The 19,495-nt window shown below is 39.4% G+C and overlaps 2 protein-coding genes and 1 long non-coding RNA gene across 3 annotated transcripts in view; 2 read left to right on the top strand and 1 right to left on the bottom strand.

Moving 5' to 3' along the window:
• Nucleotides 1–2,405, top strand: part of LOC139739424 (uncharacterized) — a 3,758-nt gene extending 1,353 nt beyond the window's left edge. The window contains exon 3 of the long non-coding RNA XR_011711515.1: nucleotides 2,198–2,405. This is a non-coding gene — a long non-coding RNA (uncharacterized lncRNA). The remainder of the gene's footprint in view (nucleotides 1–2,197) is intronic.
• Nucleotides 2,406–3,325: 920 nt separating this feature from the next.
• LOC139739397 (uncharacterized) lies at nucleotides 3,326–4,023 on the top strand. Its single transcript, XM_071650018.1, has one exon. The coding sequence runs from the start codon at nucleotides 3,418–3,420 to the stop codon at nucleotides 4,021–4,023; it is 606 nt and encodes a 201-aa protein (XP_071506119.1). The 5' UTR covers nucleotides 3,326–3,417.
• Nucleotides 4,024–8,413: 4,390 nt separating this feature from the next.
• Nucleotides 8,414–19,367, bottom strand: LOC139739427 (RAB6A-GEF complex partner protein 2-like). Its single transcript, XM_071650039.1, has 9 exons — nucleotides 19,287–19,367; nucleotides 17,329–17,512; nucleotides 16,009–16,169; nucleotides 15,116–15,199; nucleotides 14,084–14,233; nucleotides 12,259–12,399; nucleotides 11,706–11,833; nucleotides 10,508–10,685; nucleotides 8,414–8,710 (listed from the first exon to the last, which is right to left on the bottom strand). Exons 2-9 carry the CDS (start codon nucleotides 17,430–17,432, stop codon nucleotides 8,487–8,489), a joined length of 1,170 nt encoding a protein of 389 aa, XP_071506140.1. The 5' UTR covers nucleotides 17,433–17,512; nucleotides 19,287–19,367; the 3' UTR covers nucleotides 8,414–8,486.
• Nucleotides 19,368–19,495: the final 128 nt, after the last annotated feature.

The raw sequence follows: 19,495 nt of genomic DNA on the forward strand, positions 1-19,495 counted from the left end.
TGGCAGCGCAATGCCTTGCCAGGCAGCGCGAGCATGTAACAAAGGAATGTACGGCATGTTGCCCCAAACTGAAACCGAGTTGGCCAAACTCTTCTTATGGATGACTCTGCACTGCAGCGGAGCTGCGGAGATACACAGCGCCCTCTTCGTGGGTTTCCTGACGAATGAGATCCCGCTCTTGCAAAACCCGAAACTTCTCGGCATCGTATGGCAATGGTCTAAAAATGACCTCAGGGTCCAAATTGACATTTTGACATTATGTTGCGAGGAAATAAAAAAAATCTGGTGATATGAAATATTTCGAGTTACAGACTACTAAAAGCAGAATTTTGGCAAGAAAAGTAGCATACTAATAAATTACTCCCCAAAGTTGGCTAAAATCCTAAGTTGAACGGCGAAATCGCGCTCACTGATAAAGTGACTGTTCTTTTGCTGATCGTACTGTAGGCCTAAACATACTATGTTGATCCCTGACAAATTCGGTAGTTTCATGTCTGTCTTGTATCAAGCCCTTGATGAGGGGGGGGGGGGGGAGAGGAAAGAAGGGATAGGGCCCAATCGAGAATAGTTTGCTCCACCAAGTATTCGGAACCCAGTATACTGATAACAAAGTGATCAAACGATATTATTGACAAATAACCATATCATTTTTAAAAATGTGCACGTCAAAAATGTCTCCGCGAGGGAGCTCAAAAAGAGATAAAGGGCCATATGAAATTTGAAGATTGTCTCACATGGAGAATAACATCTTTTGCGAGGTTGCCACATTTTGTCTTGAACATATACTTTTCACGCCAAATTCTAACCAATATTTATGGTTTTCTATTTGGTCTCACGTAAAGAGAATACTTAGTAATATTATTGAGAGTTTTCCGTCGTATCTTGTAGCATTTTGTGTACGACAGAGTTTCTCTAATTGTGTTTGGTTTTGCCACAGTAAACGTCATGTCATACATCACAACCTTCTTCGTGCATTGCTTATGAGGATCAATAGTAGGACCCATAGGATACTCAATTTATACTCTTCCAGTTGGCGAGATAGCCCAACATTATGATGTTAATTATCATTTTTATGCTGATGATATACAGTTATATATTTCTTATGACCCGAAGACTCCAGGAGCTTCTTTTAATGCCATCACTAAACTTGAAATGTGTATTTTAGATATTAAGAAATGGATGGTAGCAAATAAGTTGAAACTGAATGATTCGAAGACTGAGTTTTTTGTAGCAGCTTCAGCCCACAATCTGCGCGGTCTTTCAAACATTCAGCTCAATGTTGGTTGCACACAAATTAGCCCCTCAGAAACAATAAGAAATCTTGGTGTTATTTTTGATTGTCGAATGTCAATGTCTCAACATATTTCTCAAATTTGTAGTACTGTTACGTTTTATTTAAGAAATATTGCTAGGATTAGGAGATTTATTGATCAATCTGCATGTCATAACGCAGTGCGTTCTTTAGTTCTATCCCGTATAGATTATTGTAACGGGCTTCTCTCTTCCATTCCTTCAACTCAACTGGATCGTGTGCAGCGACTTCAAAATTGGGCAGCCCGATTAGTGTTTCAGGTTTCTAGGGACTACCCATCTCAGCCACTTCTGAAGTCGTTGCACTGGCTTCCTTTGAAGCAACGGATAATTTTCAAATTAGTTTTGTTTGTTTATAAAATCCTTAACGATCAAGCTCCGAAATATTTAGACGCCTGTTTGACTTTATATACACCTACTAGAAATTTGAGGTCATCTAGTGATCCGCTTCGTCTCACATACTCTGTTACTCGCACCTTAGCCGGTGATAGGACATTTACTGTGTCTGCTTCAAAGCACTGGAACAATTTACCACTTACCGTTAGACAGTCTCCATCAGTCAGTGTGTTCAAAAAAGCCTTGAAAACACATCTTTTCAGTAGCAACTAGTTCGTAGCTGTATATATAACATTTATCCAATTATACATACTGTCGTACATGTTTTGAATTGATTGTAAGCGCTTTGGGCCTTGTGGGAAAAGCGCACTATAAATAATAATAATAATAATAATAATAATAATAATAATAATAATAATAATGAGGATGGGATAGATGGGTTAGCGGGAGAATAAGGGTTTTGTAATATACTTATTGACGTATAATATTTTCTCTAGTCTTGTCGAGGTGCATATCTATTACTTTGGTGTTTTTTCCCCTTTACTTATAGGTGGCATGTCGCTCTGTAGGTTTTCATAGAACATTGAGCTCACAGTTTCGACTCGGCCATTGGGACCAGAACTACCCGGCGGACCTTGTTTGCTCCGGTGAAGAGGATAACCTATCAGACTGTCTCCAGAATAACTTTTACTTGCTCGGCGAGTGTGTAGCCGTTTACTTGACATGTGGTAGCAAAGCAGACGAAGCGACATCGTCAAATACTGGTGAGCGTCTTCGCAATCAAATATTTGAATTCCTCTCCATGTCACTACTAGTATATGAGAATCGATGAGAATTGATGACGGTATGAGAATTATAGGAACTACATCAGAGGTAAAAAGTAGGAGACTCAACACAAAGATTATCACACATGGAACCAATTCCTTTAGATTTCCATTCATGCCGCACTTCATTCAAACTATCCCTCAGTATATCTAATCATTAACATTTATTTCTCACACCTAGCATCTAAGTTTGGTACATTTAAGTTTGTTTGTTTAAAGTTTGTACATTTAAGTTTGTTTGATTCTTGTAAGAGCAGCTTCTTACGTAGAGGATTAGCGACGATTACTAATGTCTTGTTTCGCGCTAATTGCTATCGTTGGTGTCAATCTCTACCTCAGAATAATCCCAATGACATTTCCCCCATAATAATACTGATATTTCCCCCTAAATAATCGGCTATGTCAATTACAGGTTTAGTTATACATGTATTAGTTTATTGTCTCAAATTAATAATGTGATAAATACATCCAGTCTGTATATTCCGGAGTGGCAGTTACGAATAATAAATCTTGAGTAAATTCTTGATTACAATGACGATTTCTTCCCATAAATGGAACCCTAATGAACACTGACAGTGACAGGTAGAGGGTCAAACTCCTCGCCCTTAATCTGGAGAGCATGTGCTTGCCTCCTGGACAACGCGGGTATCCTTGCGACACGATATTTTACTCACAATATTCCTCTTAATTCAGATGTAAAACGGTTACTGGCAAAGGTAACTGCAGGGACTACTCAGAGAGAAGCGTTACATATTACACCACCCTGGATTAGCCGTATGCCCTGGATATATAAAACTATGGTAATACATTATATAATATTCATATCATTTTCTCTCTTTCGAATTCAGATGTGAACCAATCACGCTTCATATTGTCTACGGCTCTTGGCGGAGTTTGCTTGGTGCTGGTATTTGCCGTCGCCCTCTTCATTCGCATTGCCCGCAAGATGCCACGACGAGGCGCATCTTCACGAGCACAGCCGGAGCAACCGCCAAGAAGCAATCGGTTTCCACGGCAACCACGGAGGTCGAGGACGCCCGGTGGTCGACAGGCATCAGACATCTTCTCCATTAGCGGCGGGAGCGAATTTCAGGGTGACGCGCCTCCTTACGAACGTCTGGAAGACGACGACGGTCCGCCTCCCCCGCCCCCGTACTCGCAGATACTGCAGCCGCAAATTGAAATTCCCATCGTCGGGCGGGAAGAACGCTACGAAGACGGGAGAGCGCCTCGATGTATTCAAACCGAAGCCTTAGAGTTCTTCCGGGAAACTGAGTCTCAGGAACAACAGGAGATCGAACCGAATTCTCCCACAGATCTCGGGCGAGGTAAGACGGAGGACGTCGCTGTTTGTCAGCACGAGCAAGACACAGAGGCCCCTGTCCTCCATCACTACGATAGACCAGAATCAGAGGAACCAGAAGGAGCGGGACAGATCGCAGAATTTCTACGGAATCCCGAACAGCAGATCCCGTGTGCCGCGGGACCATCTTCCCTGCGTATTAAAAGTGTAGTCAATATCAATGCAACGACGTATTCAGTGGAAATTTGACCATATCAGTTTACATGTATAGTTTCTTCACGTATATCTTAGCCGATGTGGATTCGCAGTGCTTTGTGATAAAGTTAGGTTTGTATAAAAGTGAACAATTGCGAGCAATCGAATTATTTTATACTCAGTTTTGCTACAGACAGTAGTGTTGGATGAAACCATGTTAGAAACACTTCACAGTCATTCTGATTCTGATCCTACATTTAGTTATTTTAGGAGCGACAACACAAAACATTTTGTGTGCGCGAGAACATCTGAACACTGAAATTTAGCTTCGTTAGCCAGCCCGACAATGTTAATTCAGGGAGATGGAAAATTTTTCCCTCTCTATAATGGGTAAGCAGAGTTTTCAAAACATCTTTGCGACACTTATTCTGGCTTGAATTGAAGTTCGTGGCTGGGAAGTACTCGTGAAGTTCTGTAAATCATTTTCATGTAAAGAAACTGTTGTCTTTCACCATGTAAGTTATTTTCATAAAGAGAAAGTACTTTCTTTTATCATGTAAATTGTTTTCATATACGGAAACTATTGTCTTTTACCATCTAAGTTATTTTTGTACAAAGAAAGTACTGCCTTTTACCACGTTCACAAATGTTTGAAGCGCACAATTATGCTTTATGTAACGTTGAGTATAAAAAGAGAAACAGAGATTGAAAAAATGTCACCTTTATTTCGTTTTCCTGTTTATTTTTCTTTATTATGCTAAACTTGTATACAGAACGTCTCTGTGATGTTTAAAAAATAAGTACATTTAACCAGACTTGCCATGCTGTCTGTCCGTCACACACACACACGATCACATACACACACCAACATACACACCCACCCCCACAAACGGATGATATAAATGTAGTTCGCTGCAATACATTTTCTGCTATTCAAAAAGTTTCAGTTTCTCCCAACCCTCATCTACAGTGTACCCACCCAATGTCCCAATTATCTACACTGATTTGCTTTTATTACTCTAAAATCTTGATGTCGTTCATGTCCGTATAACGAGTGTCCGTATTTCCTGACTTTGGAAATGAATACAGGAGTCCTTTGGAACCAGCGTGGCGATTATCCCACTGACTTTGCATGCTGTCCATAATGTACTCGTATGTACTTTCGGCGTATTGAATGAAGCCTGTACATGTACTTCTAATGACTTGCGCAATGTTGATCATGTCCTATAAGCCTGCTGTTAGAAATACAGAATCTATGAAGCACAAAAGTTATATGGCACTGTGGCAAGAATCATTTCAAGTCTTCAAGTCACTATGTACCGTAGCCGTGTATTTAGAGTATTATATTCTAAGCTTCATAGTTTCATAAGAGGCATTTTAGCTGCAGTTTACAGTACCATGCCATCAATGAATGAAAATTATCTTCTCTGGAGAGACCAGGGCAGGGCCCTATTTCATAAAAGATATTAGGGTAGCAGCTCTTGCTGGAATGGCAACTTCCCATAAACAGCCAATCAGGAAGCTGGATTCTTGTTGTTACCATGACAATTGCCATTCCAGCAAGAGTTGCTATCACACATATATCAACTTTTTATTAAATGGTGCCCTGAACAAACTGATGGTAAACTTTACTTCACATTATTTTTTTGTAAATAAATGGAAATGGTGACAAATGAGACAATGTCCTTGTTTTCCTGATCTTGTATTTTGTTTTCTTGCTCAGTTCTATGTTAATGTGAGGATGGTCATGTGTTTTGCAGAAATCCAAACAAGATGTTATATTGTCCATGTAATTCACTTACATACACTGTAGCTTATCAGTGGAGGAGACATAGATACAACCTAATTCATATTTCATCTATATGATAACTGAACTTCAATGTGCCCTCGTTACTTCATGATTATAAGAAAAAACACAGACAAAAAAACAAAAAAAACAAAACAAAACAAAACAAACAACCCCCCCCCCCCCCCAAAAAAAAAAAAAAAAAAAAAAAAAATCAGGTCTTGGCATTCAGATTCTTTATTTTTGTTTTTGTTTGCTTTATTTCTGCATTTTTGTACATGTACTGGAATATCAAAAGCACAGATCTGTTGACTTTGTGCACTGTACACACAAATGCGATGGTTGCATCCATCACAAGTGTTTTTCGTACTTTATGTGCGATCTCCTAAGATGTTTCTCTTTCTACTGCCACCTAAACGGGCTTCCATCTGCAGTCTTCCATCAAGCAGTACATAAAATGTGACTGGTAAATAAATGGGGTAATGCAACAAATTCAAGGTACATGTACATGTATATACATTTTGAAAATAAATACATTACTATTTTATACATTTAATAAAGGTAAGTATGTCTTGCATATGAGGAATGGCTGAATAAACATGATCAATATCTTCCCCGACAACAAGCAGATGTCCAAAATTATGACTTAGCACCACCTAAAAACTTGAAGGAAAACAGCAGACACAGATTTTGATAATTCAAAGGTAATATTACCCACTGTGCGTATGATAATGTCTTGCTTTCAATACCAGAAACTTGCTTTCATACCAGAAATTTCATAACTTAAACAGCTTCTGCCATGTCTGGTACTTTGTCACATGATAACAATTTGCCTTATAGTTTTGTGTGTCCCTTTTGCAAACCTGACATTACATTCCCTTTGTAAGTTAGTATATTGCATAGACAGGTTATTCAGATCTCGGTATAATAAAACTGCAAACTTCTTCATGGAGGAGGGGTTAACAATACATGTATTGTTGATTTCCAGTGAATGCAGGCTCCGCAAAAATTCCAACCATTATCCTAGCAGGTACAAATTGGGAGTGTATTCTCAAGTGATATGAGGTTAGTTTTTGAATTTCTTTTTTAAAAACTCCGAGGTGTATTACCGTAAGATTTCATACATGATGTTGGCAGACATTATTCTTCGACCAAGCAAAATCTCATGACGTTTGCAAAAAGAGATTTATTATATGACCCTTAATTCTGTTATCGACCAGCAGCGACCTTTTAAAAGTGTTTATTGTCATATTATATTCCACCCATTCTGTCCAAAAGTAATTCCATAAGAATGTTACATTCAATGAAATCATTAAAACAGAACAAACGGCTCATGTGCTAAAGTGCACAGTGCTAAAGACTTGACTGCTGTATGTATCTCTGCAATACTCTTTTTCTCCTTTCTTCTTCTGCAAATTATGTCTTTCCATCATTTTTAACCCATGCATTTCACATATTTCCTACTTCAAAATATCTACAGACAATGGCAGTGTGAGACAAAACCTGAACATGCAGTAATCTCAACTACTATCCTGCATACTTTTGCTTAATCTTCATCATTCCATCATCTACAATGTATTACCCCGTATTTTCCATAAAACACACTATTGCACAGAAAATTCACAATATGTTGATGTAAACAAATCTAAATGCTTACAACTTGTGGTGAAAATGTGAGTTGAATGCAATCTTGATCCTTCATTGAACTGAAAAAAAAAAAAAAAAACAATCGACTACAAACCTTCTGAATTATAATTGGTGCACAATCTATTTCAGTCTGAGATAACTAAGGTACAGCTGTAGTTACCAGTGATTATTGATACATATCTAACCACGTACAGTGGACTCTTTTGTTATATTGAAATTTCATTATAACTACACAAATAAACAATAAAAGTACATAGAACCGATAATGTTGGAGCCTAAATTTTTACTTTGTTGTGACCAGAATTTTGTTATAATCGTGTTCATTATAACAGGAGTGCACTGTATGAATGCTTTCTACATGCTCTGATTATTTGCTCGCATGGATAGTTTATCAATTTGTCAATCCTTTATTCATTTTGTTGTTGTTGTTTCTTTGGGGGGGGGGGCTGGGCATACTATTCATGCTGTTTATGTGGCATATCTTTTAGGATTTTCTTTTCGTGAAGTTTGCACGAACACCTTTATTTGTAAAACTGACAACTCACAAAAATTTTGCCTCCCATTGCACAAACTTGTTGTACATCACCTCCAAGGTGGGAAATCAGTTACATGTACTTATATCTTGAAAAGTGATAACACTTTTTTCTTGTTCCATCACTGTGGTCCTCGATTACAAATTCAACAAAAGTCCCAGTTTGCAAAATATAATAAGAAAAATATATGGCATATATATTACATCTTCAAATCCTCTAACAGTTACAAAATCTCCCAATACTGTTTGTCATTCAAAGTATGCTTGCATTTCTATATCCCCCATATAATCTACCTTCAAAAAAATTTGACCCACTCCAATTGGATGACACACTTGTGAAATATCCACCCATAAGTGCAATGATAGTTTTTATCAAACATTCATGGACTTGCCAGGTTACTTTCTTGTTACCAGTTGCATTAAAAGTGCCATTTGCAGGTATCATAATTCTCACAGTAATGATGTGCCAAACTGACGATTATGCTGCTCAGTGCTTGCATCCAGACCTGTAACAATGAAAGGGGACGGGAGGGGGACTGAGAAATGTTCACCTCAAACTACCACTACATTTGAGGATTTTGACGAGGCAAAGCTAGTGGCATGGAGTGGATTAGTAGGGAGGATCTTGATTGGCAGATTCCACACCAGCGTATCAACGTTGAGATTCTCTGGGCCCTGCCACAGGGCGCACTCTGATTGGTCAGTTGGGATGCCATGCTCTGGTATGGGCTCCTTGGCAGTGGTGAACTCAAAGTGCAGTCTCCATCTAAGACAAACTGTATTTAATGGTACAAAATAAAAAAAAATACTGCAGTTAACACAAATCAAGAAAATTGACATCACAGTTCTAACTAGAAATGTCGCTACAGCGACTGGTTATACCCCCGCCAAACAACATTTCATAAGCTTTGGTCAAAACAACATTTCATAAGCTTTGGTCAAAAAACTGAGGAAGTAGTTAAATCCACAAGATCTTTCCTGATCTTCTGCCATTAATATGCCGTTACCATGGCAACGTACTTTCGGGTACTGTCGAAAAATGCGTCTTGCACATCTACAACCAAAGGCACACATCTGTACCAAGTTTCATGGAAATTGGGCAAAAACTGAGGAAGTAGTTTGCAACACAAAATTTTCCATCATTTTGGCTCATAATATGTGAGCTGTTACCATGGCAACATACTTTTTGTCACTGTCAAGAAATGTGTCATGCTGACCTATATCCTAAGACAAACATTCAATATGAATTCCATGAGAATTGGAAGAACACTGATGAAGCAGTTTTGCCATGAAGCATTTTGCCCTATATTTTACCAATAACATGCCGTTACCATGGCAACGCACTTTTTGCCACTGCGGAAATATGTGTCTTGCACATTAACATATTCATATGAACATCTGTACCTAATTTCATAAAAATTGATCAAAAACTGTGGGAGGAGTTCGCGACGCAAGATTTGTACCCATTTTTGCCCATAATATGCCGTTACCATGGCAACATACTTTTGGGTACTGTCAAAAAATATGTCTTGCACATCTACAACCCAAGGCACACATCTGTGCCAAGTTTTATGGGAATTGGTTGAAAACTGAGGAAGTAGTTCGCAACGACGCAAGATTTGCAACGGACCGACCGCCCGACCGCCCGACCGCCCGACCTCCCGACCGCCCGACCTCCGGTGATTCCTATATACCCCCTTCAAACTTCGTTTGGCGGGGGTATAATAAATAAACACATATCTTTGCTTGTCCCTCTACATGTACGTCCATTCAATTTCACCACTCTGATCTGTTCACTGTGTTCAATTTTCTAGCCTTACTATAGTTTACCGGAGGATGTCTTACATTAGCACCAGAAATGGTTTCCCATAGAAATTGTGATCTCTACTTGGTATCCCTGATATTCCTGAATATATTATCTCCAAATAGCTCCAATAATGAAGAGGCTATCCTTGGTAAATTAAGACATCATCATCATCATCACCATCATCATCAACATCATAATCATCACCATCGCCATCATCACCATTAACATTATCATCTTTATCACTGTCATAATCATCACCATCATCATCTTAATCATCATAATCACCCTCATCATGATCACCACCATCATCACCACAATCACCATCACCATCACCATCACCATCACCATCACCACCATCACCATCGCCATCACCATCATCATCATCATCACCATCACCATCATCATCACCATCATCCCTACTACCATCACCATCACCATCACCACCACCATCATTATCACCACCACCATCACCATCACCATCACCATCACCATCACCATCACCATCATTATCACCATCACCATCACCATCACCATCACCATCACCATCACCATCACCATCACCATCATTATCACCATCACCATCACCATCACCATCACCATCACCATCACCATCACCATCACCATCACCATCACCATCACCATCACCATCACCATCAACATCATCACCATCATCACCATCATCAACATCATCATCACTTTCACTGTCTTTTGATATCATCATCATAAACACTATCATTACTATCATTGTCACAATCACGATCATTACCAATGTCTGTGATGAAGGCCGGAGTCACATGAAGGGGAATGGGAAGGAGCATGTGGGAATGTCTGAGGTGGAGGCAAAACTCCTGGTGGCGGCTGTGTGATGACAATGTGCCGCTCTGCTGCTGCCTTCTCCGACACTCCTCGGATATGTGCTCCTCGCACTGCAGCACCACAGAGTACTGAGGACAAGAAACATTACGACAAGAATCAAAATCATTTTAAATGTGGTGGCAAGAAAACCTGAAAGCCATCCAAGTTTCTTACTTCTAAGTTTGAATCACTAAAACTCAGTATACAAATTAGTTATGTGACTTCAGTTTGATGCGATTTAGAAAAAAGCAGTGCCATTATAGAACTTCAAAACATAGGACAAAGAGTTGATAATGTGGTAGCAAAGACATCCTTCCCTCGCTGGCTACACCCAGGAACTATGGCTTGCACTAATAATGACAATTTTTCAAAAAGTCATGGGGGGGGGGAGGGAGGTGAAGGCAAATAGATCTGTAACAGGGGAACCATAACATAATTTGCATGAAATCTGATTGACTGCTATGCAGTATTCCATGTTCCACAACTAACAGAGTTACTGGTACATGTATGTCAGCAAACTAGGTACATTTTTTAATACAAAGGCCCCTCATGCAAACTACTGCAAGGACACTAACGTGTATGCTATGGGAAAAGAATAGGTTTCTTCAGCAGAGCTGCCTTCACTTATAAACAATTACTTACCTCCTGACATAATTAATTTTGTGACATCTTGTTTATCCCATATGAGTTACAGAATATTGACCTTGCTTCAGAGAACACTATGGTGTACATGCATCTAAAACCCAAATGGTGTAAGCTCAAACATTATACATGTATTTGTTTAATACTTTACATAGCACCCTCCACTCATAAGCATTAAAAGTATTTAAAGTTCAGGAAAGACCTTTTTCTCCCACTCGATATCCATTTATCAACGAAAGCTGTGGTAGTCATATTCTGCGTGACCACAGAACAAGTGCCAATGAAGCAATGGCGTTGTATGAATATTTCATCAAACTTGAGACAAGTCTATTCCTTTGAATATTGCTTGTATTCTATTCAGTGTCTTTCACATGTGATTGGGGAACAAATCTGAAAACTTCTTCTGATTTGCAAGGAATCTTTTACATAATTCCTAGTTTTAAGGCCACAGTCTTATAAACACATACCTGTAAGCACGGTGCAGATGCATCAGAGAAGTCAATGGTCCCTACTATATCCTCGCCCAGCTTGAAGGCTGGCTTGAACAGACAGAACTTGGCTACCACTCCCTGGGAATTGGTGATGTTGTATGAATCTGTGGTAGAACATTGAATGGAAGAGATAAGGATTTCATTAGTACGTTTTGCTCTTGAATTCTTTTCTTTCAAAACATCAATTGATTTTGCGTAACTGTACTTTCATCAGAACTTTTCATCAGAAAACAGGTGCTAACCTAAATTGTGTGAGATTTACTCTGTGAAATAGCACCCACATCACTTTGATATTCTTACGTTTCTAGAAGTTTTTACCATTTTGGATATACGTCCAATGACCAAGTTGGTACAACACTCTCTTATTCAAATTCATTAGGTTGAAAAGAGTGTCTACTGCATTTTTTGATTACTCACAATTGTAACGATGACATAAGTATGTCTATCATTATGGCTTTAAACATTGTGGTATGAATGATTAACTAATATGTTATACATGCATGGTTCCATAAATCTCTAATAAACTCACTTGGATTCTTCCTTGATGTGATGGTGGTGAGAATCTGCACGGCCCTGTCCAGGAGCGAGTTTTGTGGTTTGTCCCCCTCCAGGAATGGATTACTTGAGTCCATCTGGTCCTCTCCGTCCATTAATGTTGCCTCACCTAGCCCTGGGGAACAGACAAACAGTTAAAACACTTTTAAAATAGATGTCATGTCAAAGTAAGTATGGACAGAGAGAATGTGATTGTAGCTACACACATGGTAAAAGAGAACTGTAGTTACATTGTAATAGTTTGGATTCACTGATGACTGTCAATGCCCTTCTGCTAACCACGATGACTTTAGAAACATTGATCTCACGGCAAAGTAAGCCGAGCCCATTTTGTTCATAATGGTTGTCGAGCCAATTCAAAACTGATAAACTCCTGAAATGGCAGAAATTTTGGCGATTGCAGGAAAGCTGCAATCGCCAAATACAAGGAGGGGGAGCAAAATCTACCAGCTGCCAGAACCAGGTCATGAAGGATGTTGAGTGGACCAGCACCTAGTGAAAACTGATGTGGGCAAACATGGTCTCCAGAGTAAAATACAGTGCACTCCCGTTATAACGAAATGCTCGGGACCGGCAGTTTTCTTTCGTTATAACGAAATTTCGTTATAACCGAACAAATACAATATACAACGAAAACAAGGAACCACGTATATATATATTATTTTTGCTGAATACTCATCATAGTGTACACTGGAAAGCTATGTGAAATGTGATGGGATAACTGTATTACAATAATAAACGCAAGTTCCCCTCAGAAACTGTGCGTGACACAAGGAGCAAACACACGGAGTGATGTGAATCGTTCACCCATGCAGAGACGCTATAAATGCTTGTTCCGCTACGTATTTTCGAAAGCAATTCGCATTTTGTTGTAACGGAGCACATTTCTTTTGTTTTTCTTTGTCTGTTGTTCTCGGAAAAGACTTCGTTATAACGGAAATTTCGCTATAACCGTGTTCGTTATAAGCGAATTTTGTACCATAGACTTTAATGGTGATAATTTTGGGACCAGAAGATTTACTTCGTTATAACGAAATTTCGTTATAACCGTGTTCGTTGTAACGGGAGTGCACTGTATAAGCTGCACGACTCATTATGCCTCTAAACCTTCTTTCATCTATGTTTGGAGTCACCAGATTTTACACACAGCTCTGTGTAATGGTGGTGAGTGAGTGATGGAGAAAGGCTATTCAAAAGAAAACTGCATGTAAACTTGACAGCTGACTTTACACATTTATGATTTTTTTTTTTTTGTATCTGATCTCCAATTCTATGATCATTGACTAAATTTTCCAGCATTACACAATCAAGTTACAAAAATACAGTCAATCTTGCCTAAGTCCAGTCTATTTGGACTGAAGAGATAGCTTTGACTTTGAGAAATTATGAGGAATTCAAATCAACAGAATACAAAAAGAAGAGAACTTGAAAAGACCTTTGATTTAGGAGATTATTCGACTTACGCCAGGTTGACTTAAAGGGGATGGCTAGTAACCGATCAGTGGGAATCAGTGGGAATGCTGAGGGATGATTGTTCCAATCCTTGTGGGATTTATTTAAGAGTACATTATATATCTACTGTTGTGTGAAAATTATTTGCTTCAGAACGGTCTCATATTCAAGTAATGTGCAGATTAATGCCCCGTCACTGACCAGGGATGCTTACCTGGAAACATTAAACTGCACATTACTTGAATATGAGCATTCCCACTGATTCCCACTGATCAGTTACTAGCCATCCCCTTTAAGCAAGGTTGACTGTAGCTAATAAATGACCTTTGAACTTCCTCTCAACTTACCATAGAGAACCATGACACGGAAAGGGACCTTGATGAGCTTGATAGGTGAGCCTATCCTCTGGACGCCAATGGTCACTTTGTAGGAATACTTGACCGCCTGACCTCTATATGAGGGTGGGGCATCACGAGGGATGGTTTCTGTGTACATAACTGTGGAGAAGGTCAAAGGCCTAATAAGTCAGTGGTCATCACTTGTGGTATAATCATAGCATGAAAACACAATATGATGTACACGGTCGAACTTTTTATTACAGTTTCCTTTTGACTGAAAAGCCACTTTGGAAGAGATAATTTTTTTTCAATTGCATATAAATCCAAGACACAAACACACACACAATCTCACACCAGCTACACTGACAGTAGGCCTACAGTAGGCCTACACTTTGCCACTATAACAATTCAGCCAAACTAAGCTTGTCAAGTACTCTGTGAATAAAATGTCTACAAGATACAAGAAATGAACCTTACACATTTGGCTTTCTTCATCAAGCAGGTGTATTTAATACCTGAAGCGAACATTTTTCATTTACAATGAGTCAATGGTGGCTCAAACTGCATTGTCAACAAGAAATGTCCTAATACACCATTATCAAAGCAATTACTCCCCCCCCGGGCAATCACCTACCAGCTATATACTGGTTAGTGATAAGGTTAGAGCATAGCTTAGGTGTAGGGTTTGGCTTAAGGTTAGGTTTAGGTTCAGGATGTAGGATTAGGGTTAGGGTCAGGGGAAAGGTCTGGGGTGATTGCCCAGGGGGTAATTGTTGTCCTAGACCCCTCCTACACATGAATTTCTGACAACAAAAGACCATTGTCTTTACACATAGTTTGAGGTTTGGTTTTGATTTTGAAGTTTAGACAAGGGTTTCGTAACATAAATATGCTCTGTTTAATGAACATCCTACTTTAAACAGGAGTGCGTACCTATTAAACAAAGAACAACATTACGAAAACCCAGAAATGCAAGTGTCCACGTTGTGATGAAATGCATTACAAGAATGACACTTGTATGTTCAACAGAATAATACTCACACGTCTTCGACTCGCCAGGCTTTATTCTGAGATCACAGAAGAGTATCTTGGGCTGAGTTAAGAGTATACACACACCTCTCTCTCCTGTAAAGTGAATTGTAACAATAATAACAATAAAAGTTTGTTGCACAACTGTAAAATGAAGATTTTATTTTAAATACCATGCCTAATGCAGGGCTGCCAACCTCTGCTCTGCAGGCAAAAGACAAAACAATATGAAACAAAACAGAACATTTTGCTCACCATTAGCAATTCACCACTGGGGGAATTGCACATATCAAGCATGATAAATCAAAACCAAGTGGCACGAACATATTGATTTTAAAATCAGAACCATATACAGTTGCTTCAACAGAAAGGGAAAACAATAAGAAACATACAGTATACAGAGCACTGTTTGGCAGCTCAGGGCCCCGTTTTATCAAAAGATAAAATCAATTTTAAATTTCCTTACAACACAGGCTGTCATAGACTTACAGTTGAAATTAACAATATAATCAATTCTAACTCTTCATAAAGCAGGGCCCTGGTGATTTGTAATTTTACAGAATTATATATTGTATTCAGATATTGTATTAATTCATGGTAACTGTACATGAGTGCCTCTTCATACACTTGTATGTTACAACATACCATTCTTATCTTAAACCATTCATACAGTATCAACAAAGTATTTGTCCCTCTGTGCAAGAGAGCAAGTCCCTACACAGGATATAAAGCTCTGTAGGTAGTCATTGTTCTTGATGAAACACTCCATATCCCTCGCACTTAGAATCAACAGCAAGACACTTCTAACATAATATCATTATGAGTCAATCAAAACTTCACAAATTGTGAATGATAGGCAGATCAAAGGCCTATTTGTATTTAAAAACATTCTCAGTTTTCTGTACCTCTGCTTGCAGCAAAGCTAGTGTTGCTAGATGACTGGATTTGGGTCCATTCTTCTGACGGCCGCCTCGTCAGAGGTTGTGGAGGAAGTACAACCCTTGACTCACTCACGTTACACTGACAGTGCAGCTGGGCACTCGCCCAAGCCAGTGCCTCTGGCTGCCTGTTGATTGAGAGATAGACACATTTCTTCATTATTACTGAATCAGTAGCAACCACAATAAAAAGTTCATTTTCAATCCTCGTCATACTGACAACTGAAGCGAGAAAATAATGCTACAACCTAAAATGTTAAGAAGATCTATTCTTTTCATGTATCAACAACAGCAGCAGAATATACATGCAGCAATACACGGTATTTTAGAAATAAAGACAAGTACAACTACTACTCATTAACTTTGGACAGGTTTCTGTGAACCATGAAAAAGTTTAAAAATAACAAAATTATATTTCAGTTCACATGTATTTCCACATTTTTAATCACTGAAGAGTCTGAGACTACAAGGTACAATCCTACAATGTAATATAAACAATTGCTAGTACAAATGTACCACATAGTAAAGCATGCATCCTCCATCCTGTCAACTGACATGGTTGATCTCACATTTGCTTACACTCAAGATCTGTAAATAACGGAACTTTCTATAAACTGATAGACACTTCTTTCCCCTACATGAAATGGTATGATAGGATACTAATGGTGCTAATAATCCTTGCTATAGTACTCACAACTACTTTGACTCACAATATTAATTGTAATAACCATCTTTAATAACAATCATGAACCATTTTTATAAGAGCACATCACATACATATGTACACTCTGTACAGCACATACATTGTATCATCCCTATGCACTCTAGGAAGAAAAAGGACAGTAGAAAGAGGATAGTTTGCCAACAAACTTAGTTCAGTGTATATCCCTCAATCATTTAACATGAAGAAATATGTTTTGACAGCAACTTTAGGCCAATCAACAGTTATTGATGATGATCTATGATGTTGATGTTGTTGTTGCTGGTGATGGTTGAAATGATCTTGCACCATGAGACTGTGATTTTTCCTTGGGAAAACAAGACAGACTTTGGACTGAGATATAGAGTATCTAATGAGATGGATGTAGACCAGCAATGGCTGTAGATATGAAGGTGAAAGAACAAAGCTCTTACTCGTATGATTGTATACAAAGAAACACAAGAGAGTCTCTCTGACAGAGGGCTCTAATATGACACTTCCTCTGCAACCTTTTAAACGGTAATTTGTAAAGCATCCTGCACTGTTGGCTCTGGAGACAAGCAACAAGTTAAAATTAATCCACTCACCCGGTACTAGTCGCCTCTGGACAGGTGAACGTGATGGCGCACTGAATGACCTCCCCCGCCAAAAAGGTGGTCCCTCGTATCAAGTAGGCTGAGGCGTCAATCATGATGATGTCTCTCTATCTCTCTCTCTCTCCCTGAGATGTCTTCCTTTTAAGTGTGATAATGAGGATAAACCCTGCAGCGCCTGAAATCCAAATCAGTCCAGTGAAGATACACACAACATTACATGACTTTACTACTCAAAGTTTGTACCAGTAACATGCAATGAAACACAAGACATTACTGTACTCTTCTGTCAGGGCTGCACGGGTGAGTAAGTTATAAGTCAGGTCACTGTTTTGAACCTTGAAGATATATAATCCCGATGGCAGCTTGTCCATAAAGCTAAACTGGGAAGGGTGTGCGACAGTAGGTGACGGTGTAAGAAGAGTAGGTACTAGGTGACAGTGAAAAAGTTGTATGTACAATAAAAGGGGTGACTGTGCAAGTAAAATCCAGGGCTGGGTTTAGAGTAGCCTGGAGCTCACAGGAGGCTGCATCCCTCTGACGACAGGTAGGGTGGCCTCCTGGAAAGCAGCAGTTGATGGTGCTGTGACTGCAAGAAGAGATAAGTGGTTCCAGATCCTGATTGTGCGGGGGTAGAAACAGTATTTGTAAGCATCAATGGTTGCTGCAAGAACTTCATACTTCAGAAGGTGACTGTGTCTGCTGAGATATTTAGCCGGGGTTATGTACAGCCATTAGAGTGTACAAGAGCAGACAAAAGTGGATAATGAATGGTAACAGAAACTGTTCAACGGTCTGCAGTCTTCAATGTTTCACTATTTGCATATGTAATCAAATAAAAAAACCCAGGATTAGTGCTTCAAAATATTGTAGAGGGATTTGGTTTGGGGGGATTGTTGGTTTTAACTTCCCCTCCTATTCCCTGTACTTAACGACCCTAACCAGACCCGGACTGCAACTATTAACCGAACTGGGCCTGGGGGGTCACCTGACTGACACAGTCGACCCTGTCAGGTGACAATTGACCCCCATGACCTTGACTTATAGCTTGATGACTTGGACTGGTACTTCACGGACGAAACTTCTCAAACCCCCTGGAAGATCCCGTGAAATCAGGCGCATCAGGCTGATGGCGTAGTCGGTAAGTATTTTACACTGTGAAGTGGACATAACTCCCACTTTAATATTTCTAAAATGGGAGTTAGTAGGGATAGAAACAACCACTGTAAAAATTTGGATACATATAATTGATGTTAAGTATTGTTAAATACACAAAACGTGAACAATAGTTATAATTCAAATGTTTCCAGGGCCCCGTCTTATAAAGCCTTCAAATCAATCACAAGTCCCCAAATCAATCGCAACTTGCATTGCAGCTCACAAACTTGTGATTGATTTCTATCACAAGTCTTTATAAGACAGGCCCCTGACTAAACTGGTGTAAATATTTACATGTAAATTAAACCGTCTAACACTAACAGTTAATTGTTACAGTTATGGTTTATTGAGAAAAATACTAATATCTCCCTATATTTTAGGTTTTATTACCAAAAAAACCACACATATATTGTAGGATGTTTTGTGACACAACTGACCTACACATGTGCATAAAATGTGATATCTTCAGCATTTTTAAATCACTGCTCCCAAAGGTAAACAGGACCTTTATAACCGTATCACCCAACGCACCGCCACCGGCCCGAACGCGCGCGGTGACAGTGCCCGTCGGCCGGAGGTTTCGGTACTCGGTAGGCTCAGCTCAGTCAGAGACAAGCGAGGGGAGCTAGCTAGCCACGGCACTAGCCACTGCACTAGCTCTGGGGAACTAGAGTCTAGTGGACTCTAGCTCTCTATGTTATGCTGTATATATCGCCATTATACAAGACCAGAACTGCGGTCTTTCATTGCCGTTTGAGTGTAGAAACTAGGACTTTAGTAAATAACAGGCCTACCTGCTCCTGTCCAGTCAAGTTTTCACAAATCTATTCTGAATCTTTGCCCTTCGTTGGTCTGTTCGGACGATGCGTCATTCTTCCACCAGCATTAAATGGTACACGTATAATATGGACGTATGGGCTAATCCCGTTGAATCCTGGATCCTGGACAACTCGACCTGAAAATAACTCGACCGGGGATAACACGACCCAAATCCGGGACAGGT

The sequence above is a fragment of the Diadema antillarum genome, unplaced genomic scaffold, assembly GCF_040938485.1.
Source record: "Diadema antillarum isolate AM-2024a unplaced genomic scaffold, OU_Dant_1.0 seq00000798_RagTag, whole genome shotgun sequence".
Lineage (NCBI taxonomy): Eukaryota > Metazoa > Echinodermata > Echinoidea > Diadematoida > Diadematidae > Diadema > Diadema antillarum.